The sequence below is a fragment of the Mytilus californianus genome, unplaced genomic scaffold (assembly GCF_021869535.1).
Source record: "Mytilus californianus isolate M0D057914Y unplaced genomic scaffold, xbMytCali1.0.p SCAF_15, whole genome shotgun sequence".
Taxonomy (NCBI): Eukaryota; Metazoa; Mollusca; class Bivalvia; order Mytilida; family Mytilidae; genus Mytilus; species Mytilus californianus.
Window position 1 is genome coordinate 2,074,025 of NW_026262637.1, and position 18,372 is coordinate 2,092,396.

Here is an 18,372-nt window from a genome sequence, read left to right on the forward strand (position 1 = left end):
ACTATTCTGTCTTGGAAACGTATAAATCAAAATTATTTGATACATCTTCTCGCTTCAGATTCTATTATTTTTATATATTTAGGCTATAGGTTGATTTAATAACATTAAAAAATCAGAGTGCTAAAAAATGAAATATATGGGTCAAGTGAAATACCTTTCTGATGAGTCATAACAACAGAGTAGGTGTGTTCGACTAACAAATTATTACTAAAAGTACTTGACGTCAGACTTTCCAACTGGATCTTTAAAATGCATAACTTCAAAAACACTTCATTTTTTGTGTGTTTTATCTAAGGATGTCAACATCTGTGAAAATACTAAGTCTGCCCTTCCACGAAATATTTAATTAGAATTTTTTTAAATGTTTTTGAACTTTCGAAAATTCCACCTGACAACCGATCAGACAGTAGCTTTATGTTGACTGAATGCAGAAAAGTACATAAAATGATGCTCAATAGCTAGTAGATACATTTGTCTTTTAAAATACAACTGGCATATATCCTTAAAGGATCTTAATGGTACTATGTAGATAAATTTATCGGTTTTCAAGAGCTAAATTGGCACCGCGTCATCCCTACAATGTCTTTCATTTTTACAATTGTAAATATTTACTGGCGTAATGGGGAGATAATTTTGACGAAGTAGAATCCTGACTGTTATTTTTATACATTGTTATATGTGTAGCACAAAAAAGTCTGCAATAATGAGAAAAAATCGATGCGTAAATCAAAACACTATAAACAGTCATGTGATCAGCATAATCACTAAGTTATATAGTATGTTGTAACTAGTGCATCAGGTGTATTTACATGTGTATATTAACCATGTTAACATAGTTGTAGAGGCGTGTCAAAATACATCTTAATTATCTATTTATATACTTGATTAAGGTAAGTTTGTATATATATATTTAGATCTAATCCATCGTTGAAAACAAAATTAGCTTCTCAAAATGTCTTGAAAATGCTCCTTGATTTCTTTCCTTTTTCTGTTGGTGTTGTGTGTCTACTGCTTAAGGTTTTTGTCTCTTTACTATTTTGTTAGCGAAATGAACGAACTGAGCCCATGCATAACAATCACGTTACAGTAAACCTCAATTGTGTAGGAATGATTAAAACATAAATATCCAGTAAATATTGCATGTAATAAATAGAAAAGTTTATAAGGAAGGTTAAATAAGGAGATGTAGTATGAGTATGAGTCAACTATAAAGTGTTTTTTTATATTTTTTTTCTTTGCTTCTTTATATGGATCATGTTAAATAAAATGTCACCTACGGCCCCTTCAAAAAGGATTGATTGATTGATTGATTGATTGATTGATTGATTGATTGATCGATTGATTGAATGATGACCATAGGATTGGAAAGTACTAGAAACCAGACGAATAAAAACACTGAAATATAAATAATCGAATGTGATGCGAGATTTCGCCTCTCGAAACAGTTAAATTTTTGAAATTTGAAACGCAAGGCTTGCCGAGGATTTTAAATATTTAAAATTTGATTGAGGTTACACAACCAACAACATAGAAAATTAAAACAAAATCAAGAAGACTCCGGCTAAAAACAAAGGTAAAAATATAGGTATTTAAGTGGCACCCATCGGGTCGCTCATTGCAAGAGATAATGCGATGATAAGTTGTAGATAAACGAGAAATGAAAGACAGGAACATTGCCGCAACAAAGGACATCATACTGATTATATATATATATATAGATATAAATAATGCTCCAGATGAGATGAAAGGATGAACATAACGAAATAAAGAAAATCTACACAACAAAGAAATAATGTTACTGTGCTATTCACAGCTAGACTCAAGCTAGCAGCCACTCGCTAGCAGCCACTCCGCTAGCAGCCAGTTTTCAGATATGTCTATAAACCCAAAAGTTGCATAAGACTCAAACGTTTTTTTATACTATATATAACGTTTTTTAATTTAACAATCGAAGACACCATGCATGCGTTTAAGGGGTGGATCCAGGATTTTTGAAGGGGAAAAAGGGGGGGGGGGGGGCTAATTGCCGAAAACATATACGTATATCGCTGATAGGAGGATTGCAAAAAAATGTTGAACGATTTTATATGCCGAAAAAAAGAAGATATTTTTCCGTTTAAAGGGGAGGGTGTCGTACACCCACCACGCTTTATCTGAATCCTCCACTGAATTTTACATTTTCATTTTTTGTTCAAGAATTAAAAGACATTTGTATATTTTATTTGGACACCGCGCTGCACGTTGATAGGGTGAGAAATAAATTTAAAAAAAATATAGAACACTACAAGAGTGGAGAAATAAGGAATTTCTTTTTTAAAACACAATGTGAAGCAGCATTTTTCTTTAACAATTTAACCCTAAAAAGCACGGAAATGTGAAATAAAGTTTTTGATTTACCTCCCTTTAAAAATTATTACTTTAGAATAATTGAAATATTAAGTCTTCTTTGATGCGTAAAACAACAAATACTTGTATCATAAGGTGTCAAGCATTTATCTATTTACAATTAATGATCATGTAACAAACAATTGCAGAAATTATATATAATTAAGCTATTTTCAGTTTCATTTTATGCCCATTTCATGAGATTCATTATGATTATTCATGAACTTCGAACAACAATGGTGGGGAGGGGTACGGGGTAGCCGACTGTGCGACGGCTGTATAGCTTGTGAAGGCCGTTAAAAACTCTTCAATGTTGCACGGTAATAAATTTTTACAAAGATAAAGATTAAAATACAATAACAGCAAACCAAGAATAGCTGAGATATTGAATACAGATGTTACAGAAAAAATATAAATATATCCCATTAAGCTTTAACATTGACAAATATGATGAAAAAAAAGGAAGGGACTACTATACTAGTCAACAAAAGAAACGATACAAGGCAATGTATTTTCCATATATCATCAAATTAAATACACTGTACCAAAGTAAATAACTGCCCTATTCGTCTAATTTTTACAGAGTGTTATTTTTCTCATCAAAACCAAAGCAAAAACGCGAAAAAAAATTTCTAAAATTTTTGTTATTATTTAAAAAATCGTATTTTCACCCAAAAATTCAAAAATCGGTGTTAGAACTTTAAACTTTTAAACTTAAACATGGTCTGCTTAAAATTTGAATGCCTTTGCAGATATTTGAATACTTAATTATCATCTTCGAAATTAAGTGCCGATTTTTCTGCAAAATAAATTTGACCCCTGTGTTCAATAACTCGGTATTTTGTATCTTTTTAATTTGGTCATATTCTTTTAATCATATGCATTTGCTTTGTAAATGAATGTTTTTCATAGGATAATTTAAAAGATTTTCCTATTTATTATATTTTATGATAAATTTTAGTTCAAACTTGTGTATCGTTTCTTTTGTTGACTAGTATATTTATTTTTAATTCGGTTGGGGGGATTTTAACTAGTTAGAACTGATAATAAGTAATGAAATGAATAAGCTAACCAAGACGAAGTGGTAACTGAACATAACCTATCATGTCGAAAACAGGATGAAATGAATATTCTACCCAAAATAAAGAATTGTTATGAACGAAATCGAAAGTAAATTTTCGACGGCTTTGCCGGCCCCCAAAAATGAGCCTGCATAGAAACCGGTAAACATGAATGACTATTGTGAAGCTAACCGGCGATAACAGTCGGCCGCTTACTATTCACTAGGGCAACCTGCAATAATATTCATGAGATGACCTGGGTTCGATGAAGTGTTGTAAGAAAATATCAATTATAAGGATAAAATAATGTTTGCTGATTATATTTGATATTGCTACAAATAACAATCAATTCTTAACTCAACGGGTGTCTTCTTCGAGGTATGCGTTTACTTAATCAATTATAAAAAGGGAACGCTTACGTAAACCGATAGTTTACAAATATTTTTCGGTAAATTATAAAAAATGCCAATTGAAACATCAATGAATAGCCTTTTATATTTAAATATTAAGCTGAACCAAAAATACAATCTACAGATGCTTCTTATTAAAGACACATTCCATACAAGATTACAAAATGGTTCTTATTAATTCTCTTACATGCCGACGTGATTTTTTACTGGTTTTAAATCACTTTCAGAATTATACAGTTCTCATATTATATACAATTGTTTTCAACCATATTTAACAGTTCAGACTAAAGATAAAACCAATTACCCCACCCTATGCTGACAAAGTCGTACGGGTTTAGGGCATATGTACCATGAGACAGTTAGCGGTAACATCTGGTACCATGACCAACGTGAATAATCTATAGGTTTATACAACCGGCAATAGTTCAGTTGGACAATGTGCATCAGAATATCAGGACCCCCCCCCCCCCCCTCCCCCAAAAAAAAAACAGAACAAAAAAAAAACAAAACAAAACAAAACAAACCTGTTGACAAACTCGTACGGGTCTAGGCATAAATAATAATGGCCATTTTAGAGACATCTTCTTTTACTTCTTGTATCATGGCCAACGTGACGACTCTCTTAGTTTGACCAAACGGCATTAATTAAGTCGGACTATGTGACATACAAGGAAAGCAGGACCCACACAAGCTGAAAATCTCGTACGGGTCAAGACATAAACGCTATGGGCCATTTTAGAGGCAATGTCTTCTTCTACCTCTTGTATTATGGCCAACGTGACGTATCTCTTAGATTGGCCAGCCGGCAATACTTAAGTCGAACTACGTGACATACTAGGATACCAGGACCCCGACAAGCTGAAAATCTCGTACGGGTCTAGACATAAACATTATGGGCCATTTTAGAGGCAATATCTTCTTCCACCTCTTGTATTTTGGCCAACGTGACGTATCTCTTAGTTTGGCCAGCCGGTAATACTTAAGTCGAACTACGTGACATACTAGGATACCAGGACCCCGACAAGCTGAAAATCTCGTACGGGTCTAGGCATAAGTCCTGTGGGTCATTTTAGAGGCATTGGTTTCTTTTACCGGTAGAATCATTGCCAACGTGATACATCTCTTAGTTTGATCAGCGGCAATCGTCGGACTATGTGACAAACCAGGTACCCCAACCCTATGATTTAAACTCGTACGGGTCTAGAGCAGCAGTGCTGTGAGCCATTATAGAGGCAATGTATACTTTTACTCCTGGTATCATGGTTAACGTTAATAATCTCTTAGTTTGGCTAGCTGGCAATAGTTAAGTCGGACAATGTGACATCAGAACATCAGGACACTCACCCTCTCCCGCCAAAAAAAAAAAAAAAAAAAAAACCCTGCTGACAAACTCGTACGGGTCTAGGCATAAATGCTTATGGCCATTTTAGTTGCAATGTCGTCATCTTCTACCTCTTGTATCATGGCCAACGTGACGACTCTTAGTTTTGCCAGCCGGCATTAGTACTAAGTCGGATTATATTTGTTGCATAGTGTGCTAGTGGCCTAATATGATATATATGGGGTCAGTGAATCCCCATATTGAATTTACTGACCCCATATATGTCAAAGTGATCAAGTCTTCAATATCGTTAGTATTAAGAACCTTCTTCCATTGGTCTATACAAAAGCAAATGCTAAAAATAACAACTTGTCAGCTTTAAATGTGTTTTATGAATTTATTTCAATCGTTCATCGTCAATTTTTTCGTCTGTTGAAACGTTTTAGATTTTACCTCAACACCGTGTTGTTTTTATAAAGGGACGTAACACCACTACTTATCGTGTATTGAAATAAGCTCCGCCTACTAACCCAATATGGAATATACACGGTCTCCATGCGGGTGCTTTTAACCAATCATATTCCTAGAAATGTATAGGAGGTAAGATAATGTCAGGATACAAGGATACCCGGACCCCCCCCCCCCCCTTTCCCCCTCACAAGCTGAAAATCTCGTACGGGTCTAGCCATAAACACTCTGGGCCATTTTAGACGCAATGTCTTCTTCTGCCTTTTTTTATCATGGCCAACATGACGTATCTCTTAGTTTGGCCAGCCGGCAATACTTAAGTCGAACTAAGTGACATACTGGGATACCAGGACCCCTACAAGTTAAAAAATTCGTACGGGTCTAGGCATAAGTCATATGGGTCATTTTAGAGGCATTGTCTTCTTCTACCGCTGGTATCATTTCCAACGTGATGAATCTCTTAGTTTGATCAGCCGGCAATAGCCGGACTATGTGACAAACAAAGGTACCCCCAACCCTATGCTTAAAGCTCGTACGGGTCTAGAGTATCAGTGTTGTGAGCCATTTTAGAGGCAATGTATACTTTTACCCCTGGTATCATGGTTAACGTTAATAATCTCTTAGTATGGCTAGCTGGCAATAGTTAAGTCGGACAATGTGTTATCAGAACATCAGGTCACCCACCCCCTCCCGCCAAAAAAAAATCCCCTGCTGACATAAATGTTTATGGCCATTTAAGATGCAATATCTTCATCTTCTACCTCTTGTATCATGGCCAACGTGACGACTCTTAGTTTTGCCAGCCGGCATTAGTACTAAGTCGGATTATATTTGTTGCATAGTGTGCTAGTGACCTAATATGATATATATGGGGTCAGTAAATTCCATATATTTAATTTACTGACCCCATATATCTCAAAGTGATCAAGTCTTCAATATCGTTAGTATTAAGAACCTTCTTCCATTGGTCTATACAAAAGAAAATGCCAAAAATAACAACTTGTCAGCTTTAAATGTGTTTTATGAATTTATTTCAATCGTTCATCATCAATTTCTTCGTCTGTGGAAACCTTTTAGATTTTTTCTCAACACCATGTTGTTTTTATAAAGGGACGTAACACCACTACTAATCGTGTATTGAAATAAGCTCCGCCTACGAACCCAATATGAAATATACATGGTCTCCAGGCGGTCCCTTTTAACCAATCATATTCCTAGAAATGTATAGGAGGTATGATAATGTGAGGATACAAGGATACCAGGACCCCCCCCCCCCTCCCCCCCCCCCCCCCCCCCCCCACAAGCTGAAAATCTCGTACGGGTCTTGCCAATAACACTATGGGCCATTTTAAACGCAATGTCTTCTTCTGCCTCTTGTATCATTGCCAACGTGATGAATCTCTTAGTTTGATCAGCCGGCAATAGCCGGACTATGTGACAAACCAGGTACCCCCAACCCTATGCTTAAAGCTCGTACGGGTCTAGAGCATCAGTGCTGTGAGCCATTTTAGAGACAATGTATACTTTTACCCCTGGTATCATGGTTAACGTTAATAATCTCTTAGTATGGCCAGCCGGTAATAATTAAATTGGACAATGTAATATATATCAGTACCCTCCTTTTTTTCATCGTATGCTTGCAAAGTGTACTGGTATAGAGCATCAGTGATGTAAGCCATTTTAGAGGCAATCTCTACTTCTACCTCTGGTATCATGTTCAACGTAGAGAATCTCTTAGTTTGGCCAGGCGGCAAAAGTTAAGTCAAACTATGTGACAAACCAGGTACCCCACCCTTCACCCAATAGAAAAAGCTCGTATGATTCAAGGACATAAATGCTAAGGGCCATTTTAGGGTTAATTTTTATTTTACCTCTTGTATTGTGGCCAACGTGGAGAATCTATTAGTTTGGCCAGCCGGCAATACTTAAGTCGGACTATATTACATACCCGTTACCCCCGACTCTCTCGCCCTATTCTTACAAAATCGTACGGGTCTAGGGTATAAGTGCTATGAGGCCAACATGGAGAATCTCATAGTTTGGCCAGCCGACAATTGTAAAGGTTAACAATGAGACAAGCAAAGTACCCCAACCCTATACTGAAAATCTCGTACGGGTCTAGGCATAAGTCCTAATGGTCATTTTAGAGGCATTGGTTTCTTTTACCGCTGGAATCATTGCCAACGTGATACATCACTTAGTTTGATCAGCGTCAATATCGGACTATTTGACAAACCAGGTACTCCAACCCTATGCTTGAAACTCGTACGGGTCCAGAGCAGCAGTGCTCTGAGCCATTTTAGAGGCAATGTATACTTTTAGTCCTGGTATCATGGTTAACGTTAATAATCTCTTAGTTTGGCCAGCTGGCAATAGTTAAGTCGGACAATGTGACATCAGAACATCAGGACACCCACCCCCCTCCGCCAAAAAAAAAAGCCTGCTGACAAACTCGTACGGGTCTAGGCATAAATGCTTATGGCCATTTTAGATGCAATGTCGTCATCTTCTACCGCTTGTATTATGGCCAACGTGACGACTCTCAGTTTGGCCGGCCGGCATTAGTACTAAGTCGGATTATATTTGTTGCATAGTGTGCTAGTAACCTAATATGATATATAAAGGGGTCAGTAAATTCCATATATTGAATTTACTGACCCCATATATGTCAAAGTGATCAAGTCTTCAATACCGTTAGTATTAAGAACCTTCTTGCATTGGTCTATATAAAAGCAAATGCCAAAAATAACAACTTGTCAGCTTTAAATGTGTCTTATGAATTTATTTCAATCGTTCATCGTCAATTTCTTTGTCTGTTGAATACTTTAAAAATTTTCCTCAACACCGTGTTGTTTTTATAAATTTTATAAAGATACGTAACACCACTACTAATCGTGTATTGAAATAAGTTCCGCCTACTAACCCAATATGGAATATACACGGTCTCCATGCGGGTGCTTTTAACAAATCATATTCCTAGAAATGTATAGAAGGTATGATAATGTGAGGATACAAGGATACCAGGACCCCCCCCCCCCCCCAAAAAAAAAAAAAACCACAAGCGGAAAATCTCGTACGGGTCTAGCCATAAACACTATGGGCCATTTTAAACGCAATGTCTTCTTCTGCCTCTTGTATTACCGCCAACGTGACGTATCTCTTAGTTTGGCCAGCCGGCAATACTCAAGTCGAACTATGTGACATACTGGGATACCAGGATGCCTACAAGCTAAAAAAAAACTCGTACGGGTCTAGGCATAAGTCATATGGGTCATTTTAGAGGCATTGTCTTCTACCGCTGGTATCATTTCCAACGTGATGAATCTCTTAGTTTGATCAGCCGGCAATAGCCGGACTATGTGACAAACCAGGTACCCCAACCCTATGCTTAAAGCTCGTAATGGTCTAGAGCATCAGTGCTGTGGGGCATTTTAGAGGCAATGTATACGTTTATCCCTGGTATCATGGTTAACGTTAATTATCTCTTAGTTTGGCCAGCCGGTAATAATTAAATTGGACTATGTAATATATATCAGGTACCCCCCTTTTTTTCACCGTATGCTTGCAAAGTGTACTGGTATAGAGCATCAGTGATAGTGGCAATTTTGAGGCAATCTCTACTTCTACCTCTGGTAACATGGTCAACGTGGAGAATCTTAGCATGGCCAGGCGGCAATAGTAAAGTCAGACTATGTGACAAACCAGGTACTCCCACCTTTCACCCAATAGTGACAAAAAAGTAAAATAACAAAAATACCGAACTCCGAAGGAAATTCAAACCGGAAGGTCCTTTACAAAATGGCAAAATAAAAAGCTCAAACACATCTAACGAACGGAAAACAACTGTCATATTCCTAACTTGGTACAAGCATTTCCTTATGTAGAAATGGTGGATTAAACCATGTTTTATAGCTAGCTAAACCTCTCAATTGTATGACAGTCGCATACAATTCCATTATATATTGACAACAATGTGTGAGCAAAACAAACAGAGATAATAGGTAAAAACGTCAAAAATCGGGGTATAGCAGTCAACATTGTAATATAATCTTAATCACTATGAAAACAATTAACTGTTTCAACAAAGAAACAGGAAATGGCATATAGACAAAATACATAAGCAAAAATGAAAGAAAGGAATTCAATATTGACCATAGCACAAATAACACAATGCGGGATGTATAAGTACAGATCCACGTCATAAATATATAATCAAAAACAAGTTCGTATGGGTCAAGGGCAAAAGTGCTGAAGGCAATTTTAGAGGAAGTGTCTTCTACCTCTTGTATCATGGCCATAGTAGAGAATCTCTTAGTTTGACAAGCCGGCAATAATTAAGTCGGACTATGTTTTATACTTGGTACCCCGACTACATCGCCTTATGCTGAAAAAATGTACGGGTCTAGAGGCAATCTCTACCTCTGCCCCTGGAACCATGGTCAACGTGGAGAATCTCTTAGTTTGGCCAGGTGGCAATAGTTAAGTCAGACTATATGACCATGTACACCTACCTTACACCCGTATGGGTCAAAGGCATAAGTGCTAAGGACCATTTTAGAGGCAATATCATCTTCAAACTCCTGCATCATGGCCAACGTAGGGAATCTCTAAGTATGGCCAGCCGGCAATAGTTAAGTCGGACTATGTGACATGCCAGGTTCCCAAACCCTATGCTGACAAACTCATACTGGTGTAGGACATAAGTGCATTGTACCATCTGAAAGGCAATGTGTCCCTCTTCCTCTTGTAGTATTGGATTAAAGAGAATAGAATACTACTATTATATGGGACCATGACTAACGTGGTAAATCTTTCAATTTGGCCATCCGGCAATAGTTAAGTCGGACTATGTGACATACCAAGTTCCCCCACCCCTCCCAAACCTGGAACTGACAAGCTCGTAAAGGTCTAGGGCATAAGTGGCATGATCCATTTTAGAGGCAATATCTTCTTCTTCTTCTGGTACCATGGTCACTGTGGATAATCTAGTTTGGGTAGCCGGCAATAGTTAAGTCGGACTTTATGACATACTAAGATAAAAAGTAATATAACAAAAATACTCTTAGGAAAATTAAAATCGGAAAGTTTCTTATCAAAAGGCAAAATCAAAAGCTCAAACACATCAAACGAATGGAAAACAATTGTCATATTCCTAACCAGGACCTCCCACATACTGACAAACTCGCACGAGGCTAGGCATAAAACCTATGAACCATTTTAGAGGTACTGGTATTGTCTTCTTCTCTCAGTTTGATCAGCTGGCAATATTTAAGTTGGACAATGAGACATACCATGCCCCCTAACCCTATGTTAAAATGTATACGGGTTTAGGCCATTAGTGCTATAGGCAATTTTTAGAGGCAATGCAAACTCCTATCTCTCGTTTCATGGTCAACATGAACAATCCTTTAGTTTGGCTAGCCGGTAATAGTTAAATTAGACTATGTGACATACCAGGTGCCCCCTTTTTATCCCTTACTGACGAAAACGTGCGAGTCTAACACATAAGTGAAATGATTCATTTCAGACGCAATATCTACCTCTACCTCTGGAACCAACGCCAACGTGGTGAATCTCTTAGTTATTCTGGGCTGCAATAATTAAGTCAGACTATGCTACATACCAGTTACTCCCATATTTCACCCAATAGTGACACGCTCGTTTAGGTCAATGGCATAAGTGCTAAGAACCATTTTAGAAGCAATATATTCTTCTACCTCTTGTATCATGGCCAAAGTGGAGAATCTCTTAGTTTGGCGAGCCGGCAATAGTTAAATCGGACTATGTTACATACCTTGTACCCAAAACCCTTTGCTGACAAACTCATACGGGTGTAGTACATACCTGCTATAGACCATCTTAGAAGCAATGTCTCCGTCTTCCTCTGGTAGTATTGCATTAAAGAGAATAAAGCGGTGTATGGTACCATGGCTAATGTGGAGAATCTCTTAGTTTGGCTATCCGACAATAGTTAAGTAGGACTATGTGACATACCGACCCCCCCCCCCCCCCCCCCCCCCTTGATTCTAACAAACTCGTACGGTTCTAGAACATAAGTGGTATGAGCCATTTAAGAGACAATGTTTACTTGATCTCTAATACCATGACCAACGTGGAGAATCTTTTAGTTTGGATACCCGGCAATAGTTTAGTCACACTATGTGATATACTAGGTACCCCTCATCCCCCTATTTACCCAATGCTGGCAAACTCGTTTAGATAAAGGGCATAAATGCTTAGTACCATTTTAAAGGGCAATGTCTTCATCTACCTTTTGTATCATAGCCAACATGGAGAATCTCTAAGGTTGGCCAGCTGGCCAGAGTAATGTCGGACTATGTGACATACCAGGTACCCCAAACCCTATGCTGACAAACTTGTATAGGTCTAGGGCATAAGTGTTATAGATCATCTTAGAGGGAATGTCACCCTCTACCTCTGGTAGTATTGGATTTTAGAGAATAAAATATTGTATGGTATCATGGCCAACATGGAGAATCTTTTAGTTTGGTTATCCGGCAATAGTTTAGTCAGACTATGTGACATACCCGGTACCCCAAACTCTATGCTGACAAACTCATACGGGTGGAAATCTCTTAGTTTGGCTAGCCGGCAATTGTTTGTGACATACTGGGTATCCCTCCACTCCCTGCTTACTCAATACTGACAAGCTCGTTTGGGTCAATGGCATAAATGCTAAGTGCCATTTGATAGGGCAATGTCTTCCTCTACCTTTTGTATCATAGCCAACGTGGTGAATTTTTTAGTTTGGCCATCCTGCAATAGTAAAGTCGGACTATGTGACATACCAAGTTCCCCCACCCGATGCTGATTATTTGACATACCTAATACCAAATACCCTATGCTGACAAACTTGTATAGGTCTAGGGCATCAATATTATAGACCATCTTAGAGGCAATGTCACCGTCTACCTCTGGTAAAATTGAGAATAGAAATGGGGAATGTGTCAAAGAGACAACAACCCGACCAAAGAGCAGAATGCAGACTCAAGGCCATCACAGGTCTTCAACACAGCGAGAAAATCCCGCACCCAGAAGCGGGCTTAAGCTTGCCCCTTAATAAAAATGTGTACTAGTTCAGTAAAAATGAACATCACCCTAAACTCCGAAACATATAAATGAATTAAAATTTAAAAAAAAAATACAAGACTAACAACGGCCAGAGGCTCCTGACTCGGACAGGTGCAAGAATGCGGCAAGGTTAAACATGTTTTGTGAAATCTCAATCCTCCCCTATACCTCTAGCCAATGTAGAATAAAGAAACGCACAGTAAAACTCAGTTAAAATATGTCCGAGTCCGATGTCAGAATAGGTAACAGAAGAAACTAAGCAAAATGACAATGATACATGAATCAACAAAGCTCGTATGGGTCAAGGGCATAAGTGCTGAAAGCATTTTAGAGGCAATTTCTACTTTATCTACGTCCGGTTCCGAGGCCAACGTGGAGAATCTCGATCTCGTCTTGAACAACCCGCAGTAATTACTTAGACTACGTGCATACCAGATATCCCCTCTTAACCCTAGTGTGGAAAAAAGTTAAAAAAAAACTTTTTTCTACACTAGGTGCAAATGAAAGTTGGGACCCTTAGGCATGCTTGACTGAAAAATCCAGGTGGGGTATAGCACGGATTTTTTTTTAAAATTGATCCAAAGTTGGGGTCCGGCACCCTACCCTACCCTAACTTTCAAAGTTTATAAAAAAAATTCTGAGGCAATACTTTTTTCCACACTAGGTGCAAATGAAAGTTGGGACCCTTAGGCATGCTTGACTGAAAAATCCAGGTGGGGTATAGCACGGATTTTTTTTAAAATTGATCCAAAGTTGGGGTCCGGCACCCTACCCTACCCTAACTTTCAAAGTTTATAAAAAAAATTCTGAGGCAATACTTTTTTCCACACTAGGTGCAAATGAAAGTTGGGACCCTTAGGCATGCTTGACTGAAAAATCCAGGTGGGGTATAGCACGGATTTTTTTTAAAAATTGATCCAAAGTTGGGGTCCGGCACCCTACCCTACCCTAACTTTCAAAGTTTATAAAAAAAATTCTGAGGCAATACTTTTTTCCACACTAGGTGCAAATGAAAGTTTGGACCCTTAGGCATGCTTGACTGAAAATCCAGGTGGGATATAGCACGGATTTTTTTTAAAATTGATCCAAAGTTGGGGTCCGGCACCCTACCCTACCTTAACTTTCAAAGTTAATAAAAAAAATTCTGAGGCAATACTTTTTTCCACACTAGGTGCAAATGAAAGTTGGGACCCTTAGGCATGCTTGACTGAAAAATCCAGGTGGGGTATAGCACGGATTTTTTTTTAAATTGATCCAAAGTTGGGGTCCGGCACCCTACCCTACCCTAACTTTCAAAGTTTATAAAAAAAATTCTGGGGCAATACTTTTTTCCACACTAGGTGCAAATGAAAGTTGGGACCCTTAGGCATGCTTGACTGAAAAATCCAGGTGGGGTATAGCACGGATTTTTTTTAAAATTGATCCAAAGTTGGGGTCCGGCACCCTACCCTACCCTAACTTTCAAAGTTTATAAAAAAAATTCTGAGGCAATATTTTTTTCCACACTAGGTGCAAATGAAAGTTCGGACCCTTAGGCATGCTTGACTGAAAAATCCAGGTGGGGTATAGCACGGATTTTTTTAAAAATTGATCCAAAGTTGGGGTCCGGCACCCTACCCTACCCTAACTTTCAAAGTTTATAAAAAAAATTCTGAGGCAATACTTTTTTCCACACTAGGTGCAAATGAAAGTTGGGACCCTTAGGCATGCTTGACTGAAAAATCCAGGTGGGGTATAGCACGGATTTTTTTTTTTTTTTTTAATTTGTTATATAATTAATTAGTTATGTCCTTGCACACCATACTTTGATTACTAAAAATAAACCCTGTGTGTCATCAAAACTAAGCGAAACCCACTGTTACTGAAAAAGAATGATTCGCTAAAACAGATTTGTTTGACATGAAAGTATTAAAAGTACGAACTAAACTTTGTATTCTCGAAGCGTAGAAATATTTTTACTTTTTAGGAACTATTTTACACACAATATCGCACAAATATTTTCTGATGGCAAAGTCGATACCATGTAACAAGAAAATTTAGGCAACATTTAAATACTGTCATTTTTCAGTGTTGACAGTTGAAGTGAAGTCTTTAAGCGTGCAGCACCTGCACGATGTTAAAAGCACATACTATTGTTTTTTAAAATATTGAACAGGAAATGAAATTTTCATATTGAACAGGAAATGAAATTTTCAAATTCATTGAAAAGTGTTTTCGACGGCTAAATTGAAGTTAAAACAGATATTGTAGTGGTAATATAAAATTAAAAAGTTTTAGTTAGTTTGAATCTTATGCAACTTTTGGGTTTATAGACATACCTGAAAACTGGCTGCTAGCGGAGTGGCTGCTAGCGAGTGGCTGCTAGCTTGAGTCTAGCCTATTCACATCTCATGTCACTGGTACAAGATTTCAAGATTTTTCAAGATTTTATTTCCAACATACCAGGCACACCAGTGTGCAACATAAGCAAACACAATACATAATATCATACAATATACAAAAAAACAGTAAAAACATAGGGTAGAGAGGATACTGGAGTCCAAGTTTAAAACAGTGGACAAATTATTTTAATAAACAAAGGCAAGTTTGTAAGTAACTCTGTATGACATAGCATACCACATATTTTAGCTTCATATGAATTATTTACAAAATTTGGTGGAATAAATCTTTTCCGGAGGTCCACTATCCTATCATTTTGACAAATAAAAAGCTAGTGGAACATATATAATTGTTAATAAAAGGTGATGGTTTATTTTTCAGATGTGATGTTTGCAATGGTTATTTCCATGTCCAAAATAACTCCTTATCGATACACTGGATATGTTCGGCTGCCTTACAGGTCTTCTATCACAAAGGGATGGGAAACGTTTTATTCATAAGGTCCACAGTAAAATACGTCAGCATCATACATTGACCGCTTGCTGTTTATTGTTATTGTCATTGATAATATTGTTTAACATATTTTTCCGAAGGCTTTCCGTTGATTATGCGCCATTTATTTGGAGTAATGACAATCCGAGTTGGTTTAATGTAACATTTGTAGAATTCGCTTCATCTCCCGTTCAATTAGTTGGTAGTGTGACAGTAGACTCAGAAAATATACTCAGTCTAAAACAAAATCACAGAGAAGTCTACAGACAACTTGGTAAAATATTGAATGATAATGATGAAAAGAAGTTACAGGCATGGCACGGACTAGATACTCGTTTAAAACTTGGCGGGAGAATAGCAACATTCAATGACGTAGTTGTGTCGTCTGATGGTTGGATCGTAGACAGTAAATATGACCTTGCGGTGAGAAATGGTGGCTGCCAGACAACAACAAACTTACTTGTTCGGAAGTTTTTGGTTACACGATACCGAAGTGTTATAACAATCGCCGCACGTTGGTGTGAAGGAATATGGCACTTTCCAATGGAGGCTTTAGTTGGTTTAGCACATATAACAGAATACAATAAACAAAATAGCTTCATCCACGTTTCTGAAAAAAATGAATGGGTAATGCAATGGCTTAAATTGATTGGCGTGAATAAAAATCGGGTAATCCATGGAACCATATCTGCAGATACATTAATTGTTCCTCAAATGGCAAAATGTGGCAGTCCGTCATTAGATCAGCTCCAATGGCTGCGTAAAAGTATTCCTCTTAAAATTCCTCTAAACAAACAAAGCATCTTGTTAATAAAAAGAACTCGCAAACGTATGATGCCGAATTTTGATGAAATTCAAAGCTTAGTTGAAAAGTTTGCCAAAGAAGTGGATTTAGACTTTGTTCTGCATGATGATCGCTCATTGCCATCATTAACTCTTCAGTTAGAACGTTTCTCAAAGGCTTCCATTGTAATAGGTCCTCATGGTGCCGGAATGGTAAACCTAATTGCATCCAAAAATAGAACATGCGTTATTGAGTTTTCACCAACTGTTTCAAACACTTGTTATATGAGTTTAAGCTACCTTTTAGGTCATAATTATTTTTCGGTTCCTTTATATGAAAACCAAACGGTTAAAATACATAAAGTAGAAAAAGCATTGAATGCTTGTCCACGGACTACATGATGTATCAAAAACAGATATATATATATTTGTCATTGATACGTTATTACTGCAGCACAAAGGAAGATTAGCTATAGTACCATCGGCCACACGAGCTTGTGCTATGGGTTTTTAATAACTATGTTTTATAGCAGGTCATATAACAAATCATTTTACAACATTCCCTATCCAAAGGGATTTCTGAGGTTTAAGTCTTGTCATTATTTCAAAGAACCGCCTTTTGATTATTTTACACACCAGTTATAAGTTACTATAGAAAGGATATAGACAGTTTTTATTCCGCAAACGAATTAGTTCATGGCGAACATTTTTATTTATACAACTTTATCAAAATAAGTGTTTTTATTACACTTCCATTGTATGTGTACGTTCTATGACTAAGTATTGAAATATGTCATTTGGAAAAAAAATATGATGGTAATTTCTGTTTTCCCACTATCAATATTGAAAGCTAATACTCTAAAATAAAAGAATGACCGAAAGATTTACTATTCATTAATTGTAAAACAAAAACGAACAAACGAAACAAATCCTAAAAGACATTGATCATTATGTAATTCAAGATGGGCGCATTGCATTTGCGCCATTTTTTTTGGAAGTCCAATCTTTCATTTGCGCCACAAGGTTATATTTCAATTGCGCCCAAAAATAAAAACTACATTTGCGCCATTTTACAGGTAACATATAACGGAAAAGTTTAAATATTCATTGCTATATCGTGATTAAGAATTTTTTTAGAGTATTCCCCCTGTGTAACTTAAGTGAGTCCATACTCATTTCTAATATAAAACTGAGATTCACTTAGGTTTTAAATTCACATGTTTGAGGTGTCAAGATGGACATTTTGTTTCTGTGTATCATATTTGTTTTTCGTTCATTATTTTGTACATAAATTAGGCCGTTAGTTTTCTCGTTTGAATTGTTTTACATATGTCATTTCGGGGCCTTTTATAGCTGACTATTCGGTATGGGTTTTGCTCATTGTTGAAGGCAGTACGGTGACCTATAGTTGTTAACTTCAATGTCATTTGGTCTCTGGTGGAGAGTTGTCTCATTGGCAGTCATACCACATCTTCTTTTTTTTATATTGTCAATTCTAAAACAAACATGCCGTTAGTTTTCTCAATTGAATTGTTCCATATTTTCATGTCGGAGCCGTTTACAGCCGACTGTACGATTTGAGTTTTCTTCACTTTATACCTGTTTTATTGGCGCAAATGAAATGTTTAATTTTAGGCGCAAATGAAATATGGTTTGTTGCGCAAATGAAAGATTTTTTTGGCGCAAATGAAATGCCAATTGGCGCAAAAGCAAAGTACCGACCTAGATAGGTGTAATAGGTCTATTAGAATCCTAGAAACAGGTATTATTCCAGGGATGGGTCTATTTTCCCAATTGCTTACAAATTTTATTCTTCGTTCGTAAAAAGCAAAGTTACGCACAGGTTACAAAACTTGTGTTGTATCTATATTATTTCGAGCTATAAACACACGCTTCATGATGCATTCCCATTTACTTTCACATTTAATGAAGCAAAACAAAACAAAACAATTAAACAAAGATATAAATATCACGACAAATG

At 37.1% G+C, this 18,372-nt stretch overlaps 1 protein-coding gene across 1 annotated transcript; it reads left to right on the plus strand.

Moving 5' to 3' along the window:
• Positions 1 to 753: 753 nt before the first annotated feature.
• Positions 754 to 17,272, plus strand: LOC127725190 (uncharacterized). The gene is made up of 2 exons (XM_052232050.1): positions 754 to 890; positions 15,498 to 17,272. Exon 2 carries the CDS (start codon positions 15,558 to 15,560, stop codon positions 16,791 to 16,793), a length of 1,236 nt encoding a protein of 411 aa, XP_052088010.1. The 5' UTR covers positions 754 to 890; positions 15,498 to 15,557; the 3' UTR covers positions 16,794 to 17,272.
• The last annotated feature ends 1,100 nt before the right edge of the window (positions 17,273 to 18,372 follow it).

Bases quoted from the DNA above. Each gene is read 5' to 3' on its own strand.
- LOC127725190 (XM_052232050.1), top strand. From the start codon at position 15,558: ATGTTCGGCTGCCTTACAGGTCTTCTATCACAAAGGGATGGGAAACGT.